Source organism: Vipera berus (genome assembly GCF_964194415.1).
Source record: "Vipera berus genome assembly, chromosome: 7".
Taxonomy (NCBI): Eukaryota; Metazoa; Chordata; class Lepidosauria; order Squamata; family Viperidae; genus Vipera; species Vipera berus.
In genome coordinates this window covers 29,848,440-29,868,981 of record NC_138209.1, presented here as the reverse complement: position 1 = coordinate 29,868,981, position 20,542 = coordinate 29,848,440, and the positions used below count along the sequence as shown (strand labels likewise).

The 20,542-nt window shown below is 37.2% G+C and overlaps 2 protein-coding genes across 7 annotated transcripts in view; both read left to right on the top strand.

The window, feature by feature from the left end:
* The window catches only part of SMAD1 (SMAD family member 1), a 42,623-nt gene extending 41,320 nt beyond the window's left edge, over positions 1-1,303 (top strand). For all 3 annotated transcript variants that reach the window (XM_081332659.1, XM_081332657.1, XM_081332658.1), the window contains exon 7: positions 105-1,303. In XM_081332659.1, coding sequence (XP_081188785.1) covers positions 105-248 — 144 coding nt within the window. In that variant the 3' untranslated portion in view covers positions 249-1,303. The remainder of the gene's footprint in view (positions 1-104) is intronic.
* Positions 1,304-6,900: 5,597 nt separating this feature from the next.
* MMAA (metabolism of cobalamin associated A) lies at positions 6,901-18,590 on the top strand. Of its 4 annotated transcripts, XM_081332663.1 has the most exons (8): positions 6,931-7,087; positions 8,928-9,401; positions 11,436-11,558; positions 12,239-12,409; positions 13,379-13,464; positions 14,981-15,130; positions 17,111-17,198; positions 18,261-18,590. In XM_081332663.1, the coding sequence occupies exons 2-8, from the start codon at positions 8,963-8,965 to the stop codon at positions 18,296-18,298; spliced, it is 1,095 nt and encodes a 364-aa protein (XP_081188789.1). In that variant the 5' UTR covers positions 6,931-7,087; positions 8,928-8,962; the 3' UTR covers positions 18,299-18,590. The 4 variants fall into 4 exon arrangements, with proteins under 4 accessions (XP_081188787.1, XP_081188789.1, XP_081188788.1 ...); XM_081332661.1 differs by lacking the exon at positions 18,261-18,590 and having other exon boundaries at positions 6,901-7,001; positions 17,111-17,556; XM_081332662.1 differs by lacking the exon at positions 18,261-18,590 and having other exon boundaries at positions 8,928-9,337; positions 11,411-11,558; positions 17,111-17,556.
* Positions 18,591-20,542: the final 1,952 nt, after the last annotated feature.

Genomic DNA, 20,542 nt, shown 5'->3' with positions numbered 1-20,542 from the left:
ACAAATAAAAATTGCCTTTGTATTATCAAGATGCTAATATGACCAAGGTGCTAGTATGTATATCAGGATACATCTGCTAACATTAAATCTTTTCTATTTCCTAGGGTTGGGGAGCTGAATATCACCGGCAAGATGTCACAAGCACACCATGTTGGATTGAAATTCATTTGCATGGTCCTCTTCAATGGCTGGATAAAGTTCTTACACAGATGGGCTCTCCTCATAACCCAATCTCTTCTGTGTCTTAAAAGAATTCTGAATTTCAGAATCTAGTGAGCCTTGCATGTACTTGAAGGATGTATGAGTCAGACATATGTACAAAACTGGCAGCAGCCTTTATTATACTTGATATCTGTGACCAATTGTTAGATCAGGAAGAAAGGTCGTGTTAAGTTACTAAGTTATTTTTAAAAATCCAGTTTTCACAATCTTCCCAATCTTTAGGCAGGGGATTGTAAAAGCTAGGGATGGCCAAACTAATGTCAATTGAATACTGTTTTCAAGCGGTTTTACTTAACACACTAACATCACCATATGTGACTCATTCATTGTACTTTGTCCTGAAATGAATACCCAACATTGACAGTTATACTCAAAAGAAAGTTTGCATTGGTATTTGAAAGTCTCGGTAATAGTAGCTATCTTGGGGGAAAAAGGCTTCTGTGTAATCTTCTGAAACTGTATTGACCATATTGCTGCAAGAATTTTTACATATGCTCTCTCCTAAATGTATGTACAGTATAATTGGAATTTAGAGATGGACAAGAAATTAGATAGATGCGGGAAGTGGGTGGGAAGTGAAGCTGAGAAGGACAGGTAGAATTATACTGTAAACATAGCTTGTTAAAACAAGACCAAGTCTTTTTGTGTGCATTTCACTTTTAATAGTGGCTTCATCTTAATATTAACCAATATTTCTGCCATCTGCAGCTTCATAGAGAAAGGGTGGGTCAATGCTTTTGTTGTGTACTGCACGGTCTGTAGATTTCAAAACAAAACTGTACAGTCGTTAAAAAATTGAGCGTTTTTATGCAGTTCACATAACAGAAGCAATTTTTTCATTTTGTAAAACATTTGTGTTTTACCAACTTAGCAGATATTAGCTTATGTTGGGAGGACTTAACCTATTCAAGTGTTTCAAACTAAAAGGTTATTTTTTTTACTATTTTAATTGTTTTCTTTCTGCTAATGTTTTTATATTCATTCAAGCTGTAGTAGGTTTTCAGTATTTTTTAAAAAAATTCCAAAACTTAGGGGGGTTCATCCTTATTGAAGTTCAAATAAACATTGCTTACTTTGATTAAAACAATCTCTTCTGCAACTTTGTTTATAATCAAGATGAAAAAGCCTATCAGTTTTGAGATAAATGAATGTGGGTACATGAAGAGTTGTTAATGTTTGTTCAGGAGTTCAAAATTATCACCATGCAAGAATGGATACTCAAAGTTCCCTTTGTGAATCCTTAACATTTAAATAATTTGCCCAATTTTATATTGTGAACTTAATGGAAAATAGTCATTTACAGTTTTGCCCAAGCTTATGTTACAAGTTATATCATCATAGTTATCAGAGTATCACAGGTAACGACATATGAGCTTAGTATGGTCTGATGTTCACTGCCCTAAAAAAATAAGGAATGCTTAGTTTATACAACATGTTAAGTATGATTCTGGCTAAATATCTACATCTGGTTATTTGATTTATAAGCTGGTTTTGGTGGTAATATGTTGTACAAACTCATTTTTGCATAATGTGGAAATCATTCATAGTAATCGGAGACAAAGCTTTTGTAGCTAGATTCAAAACTGTAAAGCACGGGTGTCAAACTGCTGACCCTTGGGCTGGATACATCATAGCGAAACTGTGCCCACCCCATTGCTGGCAATGGGGAAAAAAAGTCGCAGTGTCACTACACATCACGTGATGTTGTGAGTTTGACACCCTGCTATAAAGAGAAGCATTAAAAAGTTCAGATTTACTTTGAGTCAAACTCAAATTCTGGTGACTTCCAACAATTCTCTTAAAGTCTCTTGCTATTGCTTTAGTAGCTTTAAAAAAATCCTTTCCAATTTAGTCTATCGTATTACCTCAGAGACTCCTGTCCAAATGCTTATCAAGCCTTAGAATCCAATTCTGGACAAGATCAGTCAACAGCTGTGATGAAGAAAAGCATATCTACACAAGCATTTTAAAGTTCCATTTTGAAGGATACTACAATATTTTCAGAGTCATGGACACAATATTATTTCCAAATGATTTTTCTAGACGCTGGTCAGGTACATTTCAATACTTTACTTGAAGATTCAAGGGCCTGGTGTCCTTAGACTAAAAAGCATATTTTACTCACACTTTAAAGATTGTTAAAAGTTTCCATTCTTTATACAAGAATTTCAAAAAGAGCTGTTAGCCAGGTATAGTTTAATTACAATTTGTATTTGTTCTTTTGGCTTGAATAGAGATAAGGCCTTCCTATCCCATTACAGATGTTAATTTGCCTAACACATTAGCACAATCTTATTATCAGTTCTTGTGTTTATGAACTGTCATTGCCTATTCTTCATATGTTAAGCTCTTTAAGTGTCTGTAACTGCTGCTTACAAGTCTTCTATTTTTAATCCCTTTGTTCACATTCTACCACCCATTGGCTCCAAACACATTTGTGATTGTCAGTTTAAGATTAAATGTTCATGCCTATGAAATGGTTCTTAGACTTCAGGGGTAGGCAACCTTGGCCCTTTTATGACTCGTGGACTTCAACTCCCATAATTCCTGAGCCAGCTATGCTGGCTCAGGAATTCAGGGATTTGAAGTCCACGAGTCATAAAACAGCCAAGGTTGCCTACCCCTGGATGATATACAGGTTATCCTTGACTTACAAAAGTTTATTTAATGAAGTTTGAAGTTACAATGGCACTGAAAAAAGTGACATGACCATTTTTAACACTTATGACCATTGCAGCATCCACATGGTCATGTGATTTACACTCGGATGCTTGACAACTGGTTCATATTTATGACGGCTACAGAGTACCAAGGTCATGTGATCCCATTTTGTGACCTTCTGACAAGCAAAGTCAATTGGAAAGCCAGATTCAATAAAAACGGTATTACTAATTTAACTGCAGTGATTCATTTAACAAATGTGGTAAGAAAAGTTGTAAAATAGGGCAAAACTCACTTAACAAATTTCTCACTTAGCAACATAAATGTTGGGCTCAGTTGTGTGGTTGTAAGTGGAGGACTACCTGTATTCCCTTGAAAATTAGCCAAAAAATTATTACCATGAGTTACATGCCTAGTTACAAGGAATAAATTTATCATAATATTATCTATGCCAGCAGTATACTTTCCGCCTGCTTATGCTTATTTTTCCAATCTGCTGGGCAGGATGGAGACAATACAAGTTGCACAGTAGTTGTAAATGTGTTTTTAGGATTCTGTTAAATTTATAAAGCCCTATCAAGATATGGTTTGCTAGACAAGCAGTGTTTTTGCATAATATCTTCATCTAATTAAAATCTTTAAATAGAATGAGAAATTCTCATTCATTGGTTCTATCATGTTATGAGTGTAGTTTGCATTTAAATTTATAAAAGCTGCTGAAATAATAAAATGGTTGAGTTTTCATTTTTTAAAATATAAAATCTACAACTCTGAAGAATCTTAAATGTAGTTATACATGCAAAATTGCAGTATTATGAAAGAGCTGTTAAAATGACATAAGGAGGTTTAATAGTAAAAGCATAATGAAATAAACATAAGAAATCCAGCCAATTCACATGAAAAAACACAGTAATCACTGTTCCTTTGGGATAAAAGAAGCAGTTCTGCTATTTACAATTTTCATTTAACATTACTGTACTTACTACAATAGTTAATGGCTACGTTCTGCCTTTTCATTGTACAAAATTATCTCTTCTATTGGTGAAAATGTCAATTGCTTTTAAGCAGCATCAAGTGGCAAGAATGAATACTACTTTTAGACCAAAACAGTGCAACTATGTATATATCCTCCCAGCTTGCTTTCTTTTCTTTCCTTTCTTTTTTCCTCTTTCTTTCATTCTCTTTTTCTCTTTCTCTTTCTTCTTTCTTTCTTTCTTTCTTTCTTTCTTTCTTTCTTTCTCTTTCTTTCTTTCCTCTTTCTTTTTTTTTCTCTCCACAAATAATGCAGGATATTTAATTAAAACTCAAAACCCTCTGTTATTTTTTTAAAAATTATTTGTTCTATGTACAAGCATGATGGATTGCACCCTAAATCGTTTCCATTTGCAGGATAAAATTGAATAACTACAAATTTTGGTTGTAAGAGGCAAAATATTAAGTGGATTATGTTGACTAAATTTAGGAATGTTAATGTAAGTATGGACACAGAAGGAATGATGTAAAACTGCAAACATGCTTATTTTGAAAAAAAAATCAACAAATTCCATGTGATTTAGATTAACATGTTGGCTGTGTCAACACATTAATCCATTAGTCCACTACTGACAAACCTCAGTGGCCATGTTCTCATAATATGCAAACCAAATTTAAGTATATAACATGATTTTGGCTTAGACATTCTAGCTTCCAAATCATGCCTTATAGCACGTTTCATAAATGAACATGAGCAAGTATTAAGACATGATAACAAAAGGAAAAGGTCCTATAAATGTGGGATGTAGGTTTCTGCCCTGTCTTCAACAAAATGTAGAAGAATTAAGTTGGAATAATTACAATCAGTCATGTGAAGGTAAGTCTTCTTTAGCATACTAACTTTCTGGTACACTTCTCAAATAGGCAAATGTCATAGTCGGACATAATCTTTGATCAAGGTGATGGATTTCTAGATCAGGAAGGCTGTTCTAAGCATATGGATAAAGTTACTTGAGCTGAAATTTGGGAAGAGGAAGACTGGATTATTGAAAACATTAAAACAAAACCATTGTTTAAAGCCAGCATGGCTGGCTCAGGAATTCTGGGAGTTGAAATCCACAAGTCACAAAAGAGTCATAGTTCCCCAACCCTGGTTTACAGGGTTCTCCAAACTGAGGTAAGTGAAGACTGATTTCCAGGGGAGTGTGAAGAACTTTTTAGGTACTTGGTTACAATGAATCCACTTTGCCAAAATTTTATAGGATTGTTTTCATTGTTCATTTGTGCACTGATTTTTTTTTGTGTGTGTATATATTAAGGGGAGTTCTGTTTGCAAAAAGCTTAGGAACACCTTGTTTACAGCAATGTTTGACTTTGGAGTTTAATTCAGGCTAACACAATAAGGTAGTAGACTAAAATATGATCTTTGGTTCCTTGAAAATCCAGGCAAATGAATGAATAAAGGACAATGTTTGTAGCTCAGTCCTAGGTGCTCTGAGCTATTGGTTGCTTTCTTGTAGATGTTTCATTACCCAAACTAGGAAACATCATCAGTGCTAGTAAGAGCAAACCCCACTCCTTACTAGCACCGATGTTACCTAGTTTGGTTAAAAACACATCTGCAAGAAAACAACCAAAAGCACCAAAGAACCCTCAAATTTATTTAGTTAACAATTTTTGAATCGGCTATGGCTCACGTACCAGGCAAATACATTAATATCTGCCGTTGGGAGAGAAACTGCAAAGCAGAAACTCAAATTGCATGCTCGAAATTGACTGAGGTTGACTCAGCCTTCCATCCTTTCGAGGTAGGTAAAATGAGGACCCAGATTGTTGGGGGCAATTAAGCTGACTTTGTAATAATGCCGCTTGGGGTGTGTGTGAAAGCCCTAATAAGCAGGCATATACATAGAATGAAGGCTACTGCTAAGCTTGTGAGCCGCCCTGAGTCTTCGGAGAAGGGCGGGATATAAATGGAATTAAAATAAATAAATAAATAAATAAAATTCTCTGTTACATATGAGCCGATGAAGCTTCTTGGATGAGAAGTGAAACGTCTTCCTTAGGAGAAAAAAAATCCAGTCCAGTCGCCTTTTGAAAAATCATGTTTGAGGTCCCTGCTGCATAGTACAGATCAAGTGCTAGATAGAGATGGAAACTGAAGATTTGGAAGAAATGAAAGGTGAGAGAATAAAATGTGTATACCACATATGTCTCTGTACGTATTTCCGTTTAACTCGTCTTCTCCATTGCTCTTATCTAGTCTAGTCGCAAAAACTGCCCCCTCCCCCTTCCAGCCGGCTGCAAAGGGGGAAGAGTAAGGATGGAGCAATCCTAAACCAAGATTTCTTCAGGAGCGAGCAAACGCTGCGTATCCGCATGCAAAGAATTCAAGTCTGATTGGAATAGAGCTTCGCTTCTGGTGATTTTAGGGGGACGTCCGTACAATTTTGGGAAATGAAGCAAAGAGGCTTTGCTAAGGCCTTCCAAAAGGCTGTTTCTCACTTTTCAATACGTTGGGGATTTTTTTATTTTAAAAACTGACTTTCCAGTCTGATTATACCAGGGGTAGGCAACCTCGGCTCTTTTATGACTCATGGACTTCAACTCCCAGAAGTCCATGAGTCATAAAAGAGCCGAGGTTGCCTACCCCTGCATTATACTATACTGTTCTCGGATAGTTTCTCAGATAAATGCTAAATATGGCCAAACTGCTTAATCTCGGAATAATCGGGTCCAGACATTACTGCAAGTTTCCCCAAGCGAAAAAGATCTGCCAGTTAGGTTCTTTTAATCTTCCCATCGCTCACCCACCGATACACACTCAATTATTGGGAACCGGAAATTTCCCTGGTCGTGAATTACTCTCGTTCTAAGGAGTGGTTAAAGAGTAAAAATAAGACACCCAAACACGCATTCTTGGCCCGGGAAGTGTTGTCCGCAAACAAAAGAACTGTCCTCTAAGACTTCCTCATAGCCCGTCGCAAAGGCCAATGAGAGTGAAGAGTTTGCTTGCGCTTGCGTAAATGCTGCGCCGCCCTCCATCTCCCAGGCAGTCACGCAGGCGCAGCCTAATGGATTGCTAGCAGGTGGAAGTGGGGTGAACTTTGCGTGGATGTGACATTCGAGACGAGGTTGTGTCTTATGTAGTGTATGCTTGTGTCCGTAAAGAGACTGCCTAAGATTCAGGTGCTTTGGTTGGAGTGTCGGGCAGTAGCGATCCTTGTTCCGTGTGAGTAAGGGAGAACAGACCTTCGTTTTCTTATGCTTGAGAAGGAAATAAATTTGGCGTAGGTCAAATGTACAGTATTAGGGGAACGCCACTTGGACTTTAATGCAGCATTCCTCGTCAGGTTGATTTTGGAATGGGTTCTCATATCTAGTGTTAAGTTACAATGCGTTTGCTCCTTTGTGGTTTACTATGATATGTGAATGCAGCTACTTGTGGGTTCGCACAGTTGTCTGACATAGTCTACGTATGTAGAAATCTCCCAAATATTTATCTCCAAAATAGAATTAAGCTGTGGTGAGTGATGATGAACTGTAGCATTTATTTAAATTAAAATATCAATTAAAAAGATTTTAGGATTCATTCATTCTGCAGTGTTTTCCTTATGCTCTTTAAAGGAATGCTCAAATCCTACTTTTTTCCCAACTCGTTAGAATTGCAGTATTGACATCCAGGTTAGAAAAGAAATGTATGCCAGTATATAAATTTTAGTCTCTTTCTAGAACTGCATATTCAGTTGTAATTTTTTTAAAAAAAATATGTGTATTTAGGTCTAGGGCTATGTAGCTAAGTTTCAAGTAATTAATTTTATGTCTGAAGTTTAGTTATTAAATTTTACACCCTTAATGTATTCTGTAACATAACATTGTTACATGCTTGGTTACTTGATAAATATTTACTTACATATTTACATATTACCTTTTCAATATTCATCATAACATGTGTTCAAATATATGTTCCATTGTTTCAGTGAATATCTTCTAAATAAGTATTTTAGACTACAATATTTTCTGATAGAGAATGCTTTGGGCTTACTGTGCCTTTATATGCAGTGTAATCTTGATTCATTATAGAAATTTAATTATCAAAAAACAGTATCTAAACATTATTTGGTTTTTACATTTCTGTTTCTGAGTTCTTCTAGATCAGGGGTGTCAAACTGCTGGCCTGTGGGCTAGTTTCATCATACTGAAGCCGCGCCCGCCCCATTGCCAGCAATGCAAGAAGAGTCGCGATACATCGCGACACGTCACGTGACGCTGCGAGTTTGACAGCTGTGTTCTAGATGTATGACTGCAACCATGTCTCTGATTTCCTAGACAGCATGGTCAAGCAGTATTGATGGCTGTGAATCTTGCAGTTTAAAGCCTGTGTATCTGGAAAGCATCAGAGTGTAGACCATTCATAAGAATATGCATGTGGAGCATAATCACACTGAACCCTAGTGACAAAGTACTGAAAATAGGACTGGTGAGGTAGCTAATTTTTCAATATAAGATTCAAATGAACAGGTATAGTGACATACAATATTTTTAACAGAAGATATTAATCATTTTATATGTAGGTAATAATATAGAATTGTCCCAAAGGTGCTCTCTCAAAAGGCAATGGAACTTGGTTTTTCCTTGAAAATAAATAAGAAAGTCAAGTTGTCTTTTGAAAAAGCACCTTTGGAACAACCATGACCTGGATGACTGAGAATCTCCCTAGACAAATATACAATTGTATTAATTTTCTTCTTTCTAAAGCCCTGTTTTAAACAAAATTTCAACTTAAATATTAACATTTTAGAAATCCATATTGTTTGGAAAATCCTCAGGCTGATTTTAAGGATTTCAAATCCAAGGATTGTGGTTTGATGAAGAGTATAAAAGCAGTTAGTGGAGACCTATGCTACAAAGAGACTTCCAGTGCTTGCCTTCTGGTTGAAGTAGAACTGCAGAGACTGAGGCTAAAGTTTACTCTTAATCATGAAAATTCAGATTAATCAACTGACTACTTCACAAAGTTGTGCTGGTGGTAGAATTAAGGGGAAAAAAATATCTTTTTCTTTTGTTACTAGGCTCTTTAAAACAGGCTTTCCTGGCTTGAAACAAGATGAATAAAACATCAACGTTGCTGCGGTTTCCTCTCTACCAGCTTCTTAAGAATGTTAGGAAGCCTTTCTGGAAAAATTTGTGCTGGAAATCTAGCAATGGATTTACTTTTCCATATGGCCAGCGAATTAATTCACCACAGTCCTTTTGTTCATGGAGGAGGATGTTTTCAAAGGAGTTGAAATCTGGGCTGGGGTGTCCAGCAGCAGCAGCAGAACAGCAAACACCTGGGCTCTCTGACAAGGAGCAAAGACTTATAAACAAGCTGTACACTGGGCTGATCCAAGGACACAGGGCCTGCCTGGCAGAAGCCATTACTCTCATAGAGTCAACACATAAGAGGAAAAAGGAAGTTGCCCAAGTTCTTCTTCAGAAGGTATTATCCCACCACCGCGAACAAGAACAGTTAAATAAAGGAAAGCCGCTAGCCTTTAGAGTGGGTCAGTTTTTTCTTGTTTGTGCAGTTATTACTATTCTGATTCAAAGTATCCTTATTTGCCTATTGCTATGATAACAAGTTTACAAAGTTGATGATCATATGATGTAAGTTTGATACTAGTGAACTGCTGAAGTTGTGAAGTTTGCCCCTCAGACATTGCCTCTAGTAGCTAGGTAGAATGTCATCTCAAGACATGCTTTCAAATGCTTCTAAAATTGCTCCCTCTGAACTGTCTTCTTTCTCTGAAAGGAAGTCTGTGTGGGACTGCTTAGCTAACTGCTGACTGGTTTCCTTTAATTCCAGAAAACTTTGTTATCATTTCTATAAAATATACTACATAATACGTTTCTAGATAGAGGGGGGAAAAATCACATCAGATTTATTTTGAAAATATGACTCCTTGACTTCAATCTGTGAATTCAGTTTTTATTTGTGGGATGGATTAGCTCATAGCTCCTGCTTTGCCATCTCTGGTGCCCTTCCACATTAAAACCTGGCAGCAAATTACCAAGCGACAACGGAGAGATGTTACTCTTTATTTTTAAGGTATGAAGAAAACTAAGTTGAGTATCCAGTAATGAAAAATCCAAAACAGTGAAAGGAAGAATGAAGGGCCAGCCCGTTCTTCCTCTGGTGGCTTTATTGCCTTCAGCCCTACCTTGCAACCCTTGACAATAATAATAACTCCCTTTTTATGACCCTTTAATCCCCATTCAGTGTAGAGTTGGGGGCGATTGAAAAAAAAAATCGTAGGCTACACAAAGGATGCCAGATATACATAAATCGACAAATTATAAATAGATGTGTAATTTTGGAAAAAGCGTTTTGCTTAAAATGTTTTTTGCCGAGCATTCTCATCGAGAAGCTGACTGACTTGAAATTCTCCCCTGCCATCTGCGATTGGATTCAAGACTTTCTTAGGGATCGGTTACAAACAGTGAGGGTCGGGTCTGCTTTGTCCACCCCCCTGAAGCTTTGCACCGGCACGCCACAGGGCTGTGTGCTTAGCCCCTACCTGTACTCTTTATACACTTATGATTGTGTATCATCTGACCCATCCACTGCGATAATCAAGTTTGCAGATGATACAACTGTGGTGCGTCTTATTACAGGTGGGGATGAGACAGCATATAGGGCGGAGGTACAAAAACTATCCATATGGTGTAGTAACAACAACTTGCACCTAAACATTGGCAAGACGAAAGAGATGGTGTTAGACTTCCGGAGAAAAAAGGAGGAACCTGCCCCACTTTACATCGGGGAGGACTGTGTAGAGAGAGTTTCCTCCTTTAAATTTCTGGGAGTCTACCTCTGTGAAGATCTGACCTGGAAAGTTAACACAACTCAGGTGGCTAGAAAGGCCCAACAGAGACTTCACTTTCTTAGGGTCTTGCAGAAGAACAGGGTAGAACAACAGCTAATGACCCTCTTTTACCGGTCTACTATAGAGAGCGTCCTCTCGTATGGTATTGTGGTTTGGTATGCTGGTCTGACAGCCGCGGACAGGAAAGTATTACAGAGGGTAGTGAGCACAGCACAAGACATTGTGGGCTGTTCCCTGACACCACTGGATGACATCGCCAGGGCTCGTTGCCTTGGAAGAGTGAGGAAGATTCTCAGGGATGACTCACACCCTGGACGGTATCTCTTTACTCTCCTACCATCCGGTAGAAGATATAGGAATATAGCCAGCCGTAACAACAGGCTGAAAAATAGCTTTTATCCGTGGGCTGTTAGGCTTTTAAATGGGACATAATCTTATGCAGAATTGACTTGGGAGGCCGGTGTGTGGTGTAGTTGGTTCACTTGGTGTGGTGGGATGGAGGGTTTGTTGTCACTGTGTGTTGGGGGGAGAGAGCATGGGGGGAGGCTCAGCTAATCTCAATGTACACATGTTGTACTTTGACAATAAAGGTTTATTATTATTATTATTGGTAGCAAATATGTTGCCTGCCTACCTGAAACGTATGTCTGCTCATTGTTTTTCTAACCCAATGTGAATTCAAATAGATATTGATGTGTTGCTGCCATTTAGGATTATCTGGCCCTCCTGGTGCTGGAAAATCAACATTCATTGAATGTTTTGGGAAAATGCTGACTGAAAGAAGACACAAAGTGTCTGTCCTGGCAGTAGATCCTTCCTCTAGTACTACCGGTGGTGAGTATGTTGGCAAAAGCACTATTTGTCTTTCATTCTTTTTATAATGAATATAGAATTTGTAAAAGGCAGTATGTATTTAATGGAGTAATTTTTAACAAAATCAGATAGTTCCATTATTTTTATTGAAATAATTATATTTTAAAAGCTCAGTTGAAGTGTCTTTGCTGAAGATAGATACAAGATTCTTCAACCGTATTGTATTGGCTACTATTATTAATAAACATAAAAGGAATTGCATTAAGTTCTCTTCTGACATTACATGCTTTTCTGATAAAGTTCATTCAAGTATATTAATTAGGATAAGGTAGTGGAAAAATACTTAAAATTTAGTAGATATTTTTTCTGTATTGGTGAAAACATCTTAAATACATCTTGTCCAAGAACTTTTATCTGCAAGGGATTTACACAACAAGCTGCGAAAAGAAAAGAAAAGAAAAGAAAAGAAAAGAAAATGTGTATTGTGACATCAAAAGACAAGCTCTACCCTTTTGTACTAGTGTGTAACATCATGATCAAAGTACAAAAGAGGTGGAGGTTGCAGCACAGTGTATGTTTTATTATTTTCTCCCTTCACAGATAGCCATATTATAGCTTAGTTGTTTTGGAATAATAAGCCTCTGTAGTTTTGGGCAAAAACCTATTTTATTTGAATGGCTGGTCTTTGTGTAATCCTTAAGGCTCACTCTTGGGTGATAAAACACGAATGCCTGAGTTGTCAAGAGATCTGAATGCTTATATCAGACCATCTCCAACCAGAGGAACATTGGGTGGCGTAACGCGGACTACAAATGAAGCCATTTTGCTGTGTGAAGGAGGAGGTTATGATATTGTTCTTGTCGAAACAGTAGGTAAGTGAAATTCCTTGTCAGTTTTAGCTATCATGCTCTGTAACTCAAGGTGAGTAACCTATAGATAGTATGTATTCCTTCAACCATTTCTGTGGCCACTGTAGTCCTCCAAATTACACCATAAAAATCAGCAAATAAAATAGATTTTTTTAAAAAAAAATTTTTTTAAAAAAACCCCATAAAATGTTCTTGTTGAAGTTCTACCTTTTTCCCCACTGTATGTGCCATATGTCCCAACATAGTTCACATAGCAAAACTATCATGACATTCTGACACGTTTGTGTGGGTGTGTTTCAACTGGCTTGTAACAGTCTAGGGCTGATTTGAGCTTATAGAGAGTGACTGGCCCAGGGTCACCAGCTGCCTTCTTTGCCTTAAGAAGGACTTGAATCTGGATCTCCCCTCTTCTTGTCCAATACCGTAACCACCACAGCATATTGGCTGCCTTGGGGAGAGGGAGGGAGACTAATGTACATGGCATAATTATTAGTAAGGTTAGTTTATCTCATTTCCTTTTTTTGTAAAACAAAAAGGTGCCGGAACTCACACATGTTATACAACCTGCCTTGCCTACCCTACAAGGTTCCATCCAAAAAAGGTTCCGGAACTCCATTCTGAGCGTTCTATGAGAAAAAAAGCCCTGGTTTATCTCATTTTTCAATGTAATAACTACAGAATAAAAACATAGGCCCTTGACCAATATGCCTGCAGCCCTCAGAAATTGCAAAAATACAAGTGTGGCCAAAAATACTATCGATCTGTGCTGAAGTGGTTGAACAAGGAAGGTGTCCAGGTTTCTTGTGCAATTTAAATCAGCAACTCCATAGTAATATGCTATTAGAAGCAGGCACAAAGTACCAATAGTTTTTCATCAGCCCTCGGGATACTTTTTCAGTCTCTTCAGGGAGAAGGTCTCTATATTTGCAATTTAAATGTTAAACCTTAACACTTCGGTTTTTCCGTTCTCAGGAGTGGGTCAGTCAGAGTTTGCAGTTGCTGATATGGTGGATATGTTTGTATTGCTGCTGCCACCAGCAGGAGGTGATGAGTTACAGGTACTGACGTTGCATCTGATGAAAATCTTAAGTTGAACAACCCCCAGGTTTTCTCAGCCTTAGCAACTTTAAGTCATGCGGACTTCAACTCTCAGAATCCCATGCTGGCTGGGAAATTCTGAGAGTTGAAGTCCACACATTTTAAAGTGCCAAGGTTGAGAAATCCTGGTCTAACCTGTAAGAGCTATTTGGTAATGGCTCAGACCAAGCTGGTTTACCAGAAATGATAAGCAAAATATAGCGGTCAGTTTTACCAAGTCTTGCTAGTTTTAAATGAGGAATTTTGTCATTTTCACCATTGTGCTTTCCTCAGGAGTAGTAGAACTTTTAAGTGGGCAATTGTTCATTATTTATAATGATAATAATTTTGCTCGGTTTTTAATTCTATGTGCCCTGAAAACAATGCCTTTAATAAGAAATGGTCCTTTTATATATGTTTAATTCTTGGTTTTACATAATTTAACTTGAATTACTCAAATATTGCTTGATTCCAGGCGACCCTAGGTGGCTCACAGTGTAATAATAAAATACAGAATAGGTAATTGGAAAGAAAGAAAAAAACAAGAATAAGATCAAAAATAAAAAAGAGTACAGTAGTATGCTTTTAAATAGTGTTTAGCATATTAAACAGTTCTGAACAGTTTTCTGTACTTCATATTTTTATTAATATATTGTTCTGACACCTGCTTAAATAGATAATCTAAAATATTTGAAATAAATATACCATGTGAGGATTAGCAGCACTAATTCTGATTTTTAGAAATGCATCTGAGTTATTTAAGTGCAGAACAAGCTTTATCTATATTCAGTTCTGATACAGTTTTCAAAGGGTAACATTAGTTTTTCTTTTGAAATCTTGTAAATGAGAATATGCAATATGTTTTTTTTGTATTTGATAAACCATTTCACAATTTGCATTTCCCTTCCAAGAGGTAAGACATTAATTAAACTAATTAAAAAGAAATTAATTTCTTTTAAAACTCTATATAAAAATGAAGAGTTCCTGGTGCTGGTGATGACCTATAAAGCCCTAAATGGCATGGGTCCGGATTATCTTAGGGAGCACCTGCTGCCAGCATCAATTTCCCATCGTCCTGTGCGCTCCCATAGGGAGGGCCTCCTTAGGGTGCCGCCAGTCAGTGAGTGCCGGCGGGTGATCCCCAGGGGAAGGGCGTTCTCTGTGGGTGCGCCTGCCCTATGGAATGATCTGCCTGTGGATCTCGGGACTGCCCCCGACCTTCGTTCATTTTGCTGGGACCTAAAAACCTGGTTATTTGATTTATCTGGCCTGGACTGAGGGGTTTTAGATTTTTAACTTTGGGGGCTATTAATTGTTATTTAATTTTATTTTAACTCTATTTTAACTTATATTGTTTTTTAACTTTGCCCTGTAAACCGCCCTGAGTCCTTCGGGAATAGGGCGGTATATAAAACCAATTAAATAAATAAATAAATAAATAAATAAATAAATAAATAAAGTATTTTCTGGTTACTAAGTCTCATTTTTATTTTTCAGGGTATCAAACGAGGTATCATTGAGATGGCAGATCTTGTTGTTATAACCAAAGCAGATGGAGACCTCATTGTGCCAGCACGGAGGATTCAAGCAGAATACGTTAGTGCTTTAAAATTGCTTCATAAGCGCTCAAAAATTTGGAGACCAAAGGTTAGTACATTAAAATAATTTAGAAAATATATAAATAATATATAAATAATTACAAGTATTTATATTTGTCCTTTGATATACTTTTCAAATGTGACAATTTGTATACTGTCTATCTCTCCCAAGGAAGTTCATAATAAAACTAAAATAACCCAAATGTTATTTGTCCCATGGGAAATTAATTATTTTAACTATTTTATGCTTGAGAGAAGTGTTAAGTTGGGACATACACATCTGCATATAACAGTTTTTATCCTGAGAATGTCATTTATCTGTATACTTCTAACAGCAACTTTCTCTTAATATAAAAAATTATTTAAACTCTTGGTGTGTATATTTTAGTATATCTAATTGCAATAATGTCTTTTTTTCCAAAATGTTTTAACTGTCTGTAATGTTAGCTTTTATATTAAACTCTTAAGACTATGCAAAACTATAAAATGTATACATGTAAAACTATAAAATAGGCAAACTTAAAATCAGGAGCAATAACAGACCAAATAAAGGAACAACATGTCAGTTTCTAAAAAGTCAGATTAAATAAGGCATGGGAACAAACAAACTGAATTTCAAGGATTTTATTAATTTATATTGTAGTTCTAGATATACTTATTAAAATGAATCTCAGACATATGTATTTATTAGATTTTCATCTAACCTTTGTTACTTTAATTTAATTTAATTTAATTTATTAATATTTCTATACCGCCCTTCTCCCGAAGGATAAAACACAGAAATTTACAAAAAATAAAAGATAATTAAATACATGCCCGATTAAAAATACAGTTAATACATGGTAAAAAAAACCCCAATAAAAATAGTAAAAAAAACCTACCAATCCCCCCTCAGGCCAGGCCGGCTTGCTCGAACAAGTATGTTTATAAGTAACAAGGCAGCAAACATACATAATATTCCACCTATATGGTGGGCTAAAGCCAAAAGAGGATGAGTATATAAAATTGCAGTTATAAGACAGTAATTGTATAACCCAAGTGGGGCTTACCTTGAAAAATCAACATCTTGAATTAAACCTGGATATAAAGGGACGCGGTGGCTCAGTGGGTTAGGACGCTGAGCTTGTCGATCGGAAGGTTGGCAGTTTGGCGGGTCGAATCCCGAGTGCCGCGTAACAGAGTGAGCGCCTGTTACTCGTCCCAGCTTCTGCCAACCTAGCAGTTCGAAAGCACATAAAAATGCAAGTAGAAAAATAGGGACCACTACGGTGGGAAGGTAACAGCGTTCCGTGCGCCTTTGGCGTCTAGTCATGCCGGCCACATGACCACGGAGACGTCCCTGGACAAGCGCTGGCTCTTCGGCTTTGAAACAGAGATGAGCACCGGCCCCTTGAGTTGGAAACGACTAGCACACGTGTGGGGGAACCTTTACCTTTACCTTTTATAAATGGATAAACTATGTACAGGTACCAGAAGATGTATCAGTTATTCTATTAACATTACATATTTTAGATATGTTTTTAAAGGTGCCAATTTTTTTTGAAGCCGAACCATTTCTAATTCAGTGTGTCCTATTTTGACTAGCACTGATGATATGACTAGCACTGATGCTGTTACCTAGTTTGGGTAATGAAACGTCTGCAAGAAAACAAGCAAGCTCAGAGAGCACTGAGGACTCCCTATGTTAATCCTGAGCTACAAACATTCCCCTTTGTTAGTGTTCTGAAATGGCTTCCTTAAACACTTCCAAACTGCTGAAAACAACCCACTTTAAATTTAAAATAATGGACTGAATTCCAGACTCAGGACAAAGTTTTCAGTTCCATAATTTAATTCTAAATGTTTTGTACAGCCCTGATATTTAGTATGAATTGTTGTTTGGTTAGTATTGCACTCTGTGGCTAAGTGAAATTTTTAATAAACAATTGCCCCTTCATAGCATTAATTTGGATCAGGAAAATTCTCTCCACGTCATCTCCAAAGGTGATGACATTGCTTGGTAAGTAGGGTTATCTTCTCAATCTCATAGGTAATGCGCATCTCTGCCAAAACCGGAGAAGGCATTTCGGATGTATGGGATAAGATGACAGAATTCCAAGAGCTCGTGCTTACAAGTGGTGAGTTGCTTGCCAAACGCAGGAGGCAGCAAAAAGTGTGGATGTGGAATGTAATCCAAGAAAGCATGCTGGACCATTTCCGGCATCACTCAGAAGTGAAGGATCAAATTCCTCTCCTGGAAGACAAGGTTGTTGATGGGATCCTATCTCCTGGGCTAGCTGCAGACCTACTGCTCAGGGCTTTTAAAGAGAAATCCTGATTTTCTGTATATGACCTGATAAGAAATAAATGATAAATGTACAGCATTTTTAAAAAAAAAGTCTGAACCATGAACTTCTTTATTATCAAATTTGTACCTGTACATTTCCAGCAATGCCTGCCTTGATTTGCAACAATAATTAACAATAAAAACTTATACCACAATATTAAAACGACCATTGTTGCCGGTTATAAAGCGGCCCAGAGAAAGGAAATGCCAGGTTATAAAAATAAGCTTTCAAATTGCCATGGAAGTCTGCAGAAATGCAAAGGCCATTAACCAGAGAGAGAATTTGATAGCATTGCAGCTCCCACAGATTAGATCTTGGACCCAGCTGATTTCTGTTGGGCCTCCTTCCTGACCATCACCCCATAGGCCTTAGTTATTTTTTTTTATTTTAATTCCATTTATATCCCGCCCTTCTCTGAAGACTCAGGGCGGCTTACAAGCTTAGCAGTAGCATTCATCCTATGTATATGCCTGCTTATTAGGGCTTTCACACACCCCTTAAGCGGCATTATTACAAGGTCAGCTTAATTGCCCCCAACAATCTGGGTCCTCATTTTACCTACCTCGGAAGGATGGAAGGCTGAGTCAACCTTGAGCCTGCACTAATTGCAGGCAGCTGATGTTACTTGAGGCATTAGCCCACTGCTCCACCAAGGCTCCACCAAGTTGATGAGTGGAGCTCCTTGTTTATAATGTAGGATAGATAGACAAGTCCTGAATTGTGAGGGGATTTCTGTGTTACAATAATCACACTGAATTTGATTTGGTGAACAGCTTTTAGCCCTTGGTGTCACTGGCTTCAATAAGGAATACCTATCAAAAGCCTGACCACTGCATTCTGTATCTACTACAGCTTCCAAGTTCCTTTCAGAGGCTTCCCATGTGAGGTAACCATCGTATGGATCACAGTGTTTGGTCAGTACTATTCAAGAAACAGTGAAAGTGATAAATTTGCTTCAGTTGATAGAAGGCATCGCTCACCATCACAGTCACTGTTCTTTTCTGTCCCTGAATTAGCCTACCTAAACAGATAACAATTTACAATATTAAAAATATTTATCTTTTGGTATTTTAATGTTTTAATGCTGTAAGCCACTCAGAGTGGTTTTGATACAAGATAGGCAGCAAATAATTAAAATAAATGTGAATATAGACTAGGCCAGCATATTTAGACACATTTATAGGAGAGTGGTAATTACTGTATGCTAGTGCAAAAATGAGGAATTGCAGTTTCAGTTTCTATTTAATCTGCAGAGAATCCTAGCTATATATAAAGACGCATTATATATGGAATTGAACTGACTTGTATATGAGTCCTTCACAAATTTTATTTCTACAGCATCACTAAATTACTGGATGTTAAAGATGGTTGAAATCTTTACCAGTGCAACATTAAAAAAATTGCAATTGCCACATTACTGTACAACTGAACCAGACCAAAAGCATCTTGGTCATGACATCTTGTACATATAAATTGATGAAGCATGCATCACGGTGATCTCAATCCATGGAGTTGCACATACTGTATGCTTCATACAGATGTTTGCCATATCAAACTCTGTACGCAGAATTATTTCTGACAGCGTGAAGGCACATATTTTATTTGACATTAGGGTCTCCATCTTCTGCAAGAATTCAAGAGGTCACATAGATCATGACAGGCTTAAGAACAGAAAACATGAATATGATCAGTTTATATATGATATATGTGTGCTGGTCCTCATTCATACAATCCTAGTGGGGCTATGTGTAATATACTTGAAATACTAGTGGATAAGTTTCAGGACAGTAATTGAGGCTAATTTAAAACCAAACCTAATGATACAAATATGTGGAAAAGGATCCACAGAGATATCAGGAACACTTTAAATCTCACAACACTAATATTGCTACTTTCTGAATTGCCTTTAGTAGATTCTTTAGTCTGATTTTTTTTTCTGTACAGATTTAGCAGCTTGAGAGAACTACCACACTTTGGCAGCAGTATTGTTACCGTTGCTCATATTAGGAAGTTTCTCCCTGTATATCTAATCTACACTGCTCCTTTGTAATGAATTCCTTCCTGTAATACAAGTTGAGTGGCCTTTAATATGCATAGCCCTTCTGCATATTGCTTCCTTTCTCTGTATTGCTGCCATCTACTCAGCTGCTCTTTCTAAACGGTTATGCAGTAAATAGATATTTCTCCTATTTTGCATGCTTTTATGCATTGAATGTGGCTTGCTAAAATAAATGCTTAGCTGAATAAAATTAAATAGAATACATTTTCAGATTTAAAAAGTGATAACTTGCTTAGGAATGTTTCATTTTTAATTTTAAAGTAATGCTAGGATAATTTTATTACAGATCATTCTCTTTTACATACGGCAGAAGTAATACAATAAAACACATTTTAAAAGTTATAATCAGATGACCTTTTTTTGTTGGTGCCTTCAAATCAGTGTGGACTCCTGGTGACTGCTTGGTGAAGTCTCTGCAGTTTCTTTGCAAAATTTCAGAAGTGGTTTGCCATTGCCTCTTTGCTAGACTGAGAGAAAGTGACTGGCACAAATTTACCCAGCTGGCTTTGTGCCTAAGATGGGACTAGAACTAATAGTCTGCCGGTTTCTAGCCTGATGTCTTAACCACGACACCAAATTGGGTCTCAGTCAAATATTATACCTTGCTAAAAAGCAACCCTAAATGTGGGGGAAAACTGAAACTAGAAAGGATAGTACAGGTAGTTCTCGACTTATGACCACAATTGAGCCTGAAATTTTTGTTGCTAAGCGAAACATTTATTAAGTGAATTTTGCCCCCTTCTACTACATTTCTTGCCACATTTATTAAGTGAATCACTGCAGTCGTTAAATTAGTAACACAGTTGTTAAGTGAATCTGGCTTTCTCACTGACTTGGCTTGTCAGAAGGTCACAAAAGGTGATCCCATGGCTCTGGGACACTGCGACCGTCATAAATGTGAGTCTGTTGCCAAGCGTCTGAATTTTGATTTGATGACCATGGGGATGCTGTGATAGTTGCAAGTGTGAAAAATGGTCATAAGTCACTTTTTTTCCAGTGCCGTTGTAACTTCGAACCATCACTAAACAAACTGTTGTAAGTCGAGGACTATCTATATGCAAAAGCTGTTTCATGG

What these genes read in the sequence shown, in the direction of transcription:
- MMAA (XM_081332661.1), top strand. Translation starts at nt 8,963, where the DNA reads ATGAATAAAACATCAACGTTGCTGCGGTTTCCTCTCTACCAGCTTCTT. An exon ending in TTCCTCTAGTACTACCGGTG is followed by an intron (nt 11,559 to 12,238) that starts GTGAGTATGTTG and finishes GTAATCCTTAAG; the next exon opens with GCTCACTCTTGGGTGATAAA. An exon ending in CAGGAGGTGATGAGTTACAG is followed by an intron (nt 13,465 to 14,980) that starts GTACTGACGTTG and finishes TTTATTTTTCAG; the next exon opens with GGTATCAAACGAGGTATCAT.